This window comes from Pteropus vampyrus, unplaced genomic scaffold (genome assembly GCF_000151845.1).
Source record: "Pteropus vampyrus isolate Shadow unplaced genomic scaffold, Pvam_2.0 Scaffold17, whole genome shotgun sequence".
In the NCBI taxonomy this organism is placed as follows: Eukaryota; Metazoa; Chordata; class Mammalia; order Chiroptera; family Pteropodidae; genus Pteropus; species Pteropus vampyrus.
The window spans coordinates 5,409,089-5,412,754 of NW_011888798.1; the positions used below are offsets into that span (position 1 = coordinate 5,409,089).

General features: G+C 29.2%; 1 protein-coding gene across 1 annotated transcript in view; it reads left to right on the forward strand.

Annotated features, from left to right (window-relative positions):
• LRP1B (LDL receptor related protein 1B) overlaps positions 1–3,666 on the forward strand; it is a 1,708,438-nt gene that overhangs the window by 1,625,719 nt on the left and 79,053 nt on the right. Inside the window, exon 83 of the mRNA XM_011354519.1 lies at positions 363–527. Coding sequence (XP_011352821.1) covers positions 363–527 — 165 coding nt within the window. The remainder of the gene's footprint in view (positions 1–362; positions 528–3,666) is intronic.

Consider the following 3,666-nt stretch of genomic DNA (forward strand, 5'->3'; position numbering starts at 1 on the left):
TAGCTTAATATCAAATGCTCTTAAAAATAGGCCATGATTGTCCACATTCTGAAAAATACTTATCAGTTGCAAAATATTTTTTTATAAAGTTTCAGTTGGTTTAATCGTTTACTGTTTTAACAAATACAAGAAATGGCTTATAATATTTAAGCTTAAAGAAGAATAAAAGTGAATTCAACATTTGTATTTAGCATTCAACAATAGTTTGATAATTGTGTTTTATCTTTTATATTAGGAGTATTTATTTTTTGGAATTTTATAAAAACAAGTAAACCTAGTATTTATTTTAATTTTTTGAAATTATTCCAATTCTACCATCCACTAAATGGCATGCTAATTCATACAATTCTTTTTATAACCAGATGATTCATGCAAATTGACTTGTGAAAATGGAGGAAGATGCATTTTAAATGAGAAGGGTGATTTGAGGTGTCACTGTTGGCCTAGTTATTCAGGAGAAAGATGTCAAGTCAACCACTGTAGCAACTACTGTCAAAATGGAGGAAGTTGCATACCATCAGCCCTGGGTAAATATTTGAGTGTCATTGTATTTTCAAATCATTTGTAATTTTCTTTATATGTAAAAAATACAGAGAATGTAATATTGCAGATATAATTCTTGATGTCAAAAAAGGATACATGAACACAAATTAAATTTAATAGTTAATTTAACATAATAAATGACATTTATTCTAAATTTAGTATGTCATAGTTCATGTCATAAAATTTAACAATAACGATCCTAATCATGTGTTGAGTGTGTACCATGTGACAGAGCTCAGTGCTTATAGATATTCTGACTCTGGTTTAGAATGACTAAGTATAATCAGTTTTATAAGCCTTACATGTTTGACTCAAAAATCTGTTTCTTTTTAATTAAACAAGTTGCCTAATGTTAAAAATAATTTGAAAATTAGTTTCAAAAATTAGTTATTGAAAATTTGTTTTATTTAAGTGTAAATATATGATATCAGTCCATTTGATAGCATTGTAATTCCCATCTAAAATTATAACTAGTTTGTTGACATGTTGTATATAATACACATTGAAAATATGAGGTTACTACATGTTAGGATATACTTGAAATTTTTATTAATTAATGCAATAGCTGTGTTTACACAAAGCGTTTTCTACAGCAGCAGTCCTCAACCTTTTTGGCACCAGGGACAGATGCTCCCATGAAAATTCCTGATCAGCTGAGGCTGAGCTGAGACGGTGACGCTAGCACTGAGGAGCAGCTGCAAATACAGATGCGGCTTTGCTTCCTCAGCAGCCAACTCACCTCCTGCTGTGCAGCCTGGTTCCTAACAGGCCAAGGACCAGTACTGGTCCGCAGCCCAGAGGTTTGGAGATCCCTGTTCTACAGCACATAAGTGAACATTGAAACATATTTCCTACTGACTTCTATTAAATTTAAATATGTTCCCATGGGGAAAAAACTAACCCCAATGAATAATAAAAATATAATTTGCAAATTCCAATATTAGGTGCAAAGTCCATTATGTAACTATTCAACTGCAATCTACGCATATTTAGTTTTACTACATAAATGCAGATTTAGTTAGTAAAATGAAAAATCAATCCATATGATCTTTACTTTCCCTTCATGGTTAATTTCTGTCTTCTTGGGAGTTCTCCCTGCTTTGATTGCTTATGCTATTCTTTGAAGTATAGCATAATGCTAACCAAAAGTCACATTAAGAAGCATTTCCAATGGAGTTCAGAGGAACCAAGCTGTTCCTCTGATTTGCATTCTAATAGTAAAAATATTACTGTTTATTTAAGTTTGATAGTTTTACGTCTATAAATATTTTTGATATGTGATTAATTGATAATTTTGGTCTTCTAACTACTTAATTGAATTCTGAAAAGAATATTCAGTGGGTTTATTAAAATAAAAAAGGCACTAGGAGACTTACTGCATATTTTCATTCTATCTAAGGGAAGCCAGTCTATACAATACGATCTATCCTATTGCTGTAGGAAAAATTATAGCACTGAGATTTTCATTGAATGTGCAAATGAGAATACAATGAATGGTCTGTAAAAGAATATGACACATAATTTTATTTAAGTAGTACAGATATCATTTCTTTTAGGAAAGCTTTTTTTTATGCAAGTAAGTTTTTAGTGATTGTATTATTTAATTGTTAATTTCCTCATTATAATAATTTAAAAAATGGATTATAATCAGATGACTTTCTTATATTTATCTTCAGAAGTATTTAAGCCAGCTAAAGTTTGTCTCTCAAAACTATGGCTATCTATTCAACCTGTAAGGGATCAACAGGGATAAATCTCTATGAAACACTGAATTTGCTGTACTATTAATGGATACTGAACTATATATGGATACTTTTAACATTTTGTTCAAATCATTTGTCTAAACCATGCTGCATTCTTAAAATATATAACATATCAACTTTATCTATATACGTAGATTATTAGATATTGATTTACATAGAAAATATGTTCAGAAAAAATTATATTTCAAATTAGTAATATAATTAAGCCTTCATATGAATTTACCTGAGCTGTGTTCATGTAGTTTTACTGTCTTAAAGCATTTAATAATAAGTAATAATATAATATCCAATTAAGTCATTTACAAAATATTTTTCACTTTTAAAAATGTAGTTTTATAAAACATTGTCTGGTAGTATAGATTGTAGAACCTCATTATCTCCAGATAAATGTTAATTTGTTAAACAAATCCCATTAGGCAATTCATATATTTATTCATTGTTAGTTTACTTACAGTTAAGCCTTTGGCAAATTCCTATGTGGACACTATATAACTAAGGTTTGGGGCAGCCCTAATTAAAATTTATAAATTTATGACAGTTGTGTAGACCTATAATAATTGAAAAAAGAAATGTCACCAGCTAATTAAAAGCACACATCTGAGAGGCATAATTAAAATTTTGCATGTAGAAATAAGTTTTTGCTCATTCCTTAATTTTTTTGTAATGAAACTAAAAATAAAATATGTATATGAGCTGTATTCATATACAAAAGTATTACCAAATGAAATAGTTTCATATTGATTATGTCAGCAAGGGTTCATATAGTTCATTTCTATGACCTGCTCATAGAAGGATAAATTTAAGATAAAGTTTGCCTTAGGCAAAATATTGGAAATGAAAGCAAAGCATTGAATTATTCAGTCATTCTATTACAAAAAATAGAGAATAATGTTTTTCTTTATGGATATCATTAAGAATATTTGTATAATTAACTCTACACTTACTCTTCACTTTTATAAATATTTATTCTTTAAGGTATGTTCATACTATTTGAAATTTCTCTTACTCTTATAGCTTTGTTATTAAGACATTTAATATTTTTGTCAAAATGATTCAGAGTTTTCAACACAATTGATTGAGAGGAATGGAGAAGAGGGTTTGTACATTTGAGACAATATAACCAAATATTTCCACTCATAAAGTTGCAGTTATGCAAAAGGGAGGGCAAATTTTAATTTGGGGAGTTTGACAATATGTCTATAAAAGTAGAACTGGCTGGGTGAAGAGGGATGGTGCAATTTTTTGAAGTAGTCAGTATATCTGTATTAAATTCTTTCAATGACTACAAGAAAGCAGAAGCTCTCTCTTGTGACCATGTCTTTGGACTTTCTATGAAAGCTTTTGTTCCCAGAAATGAAGC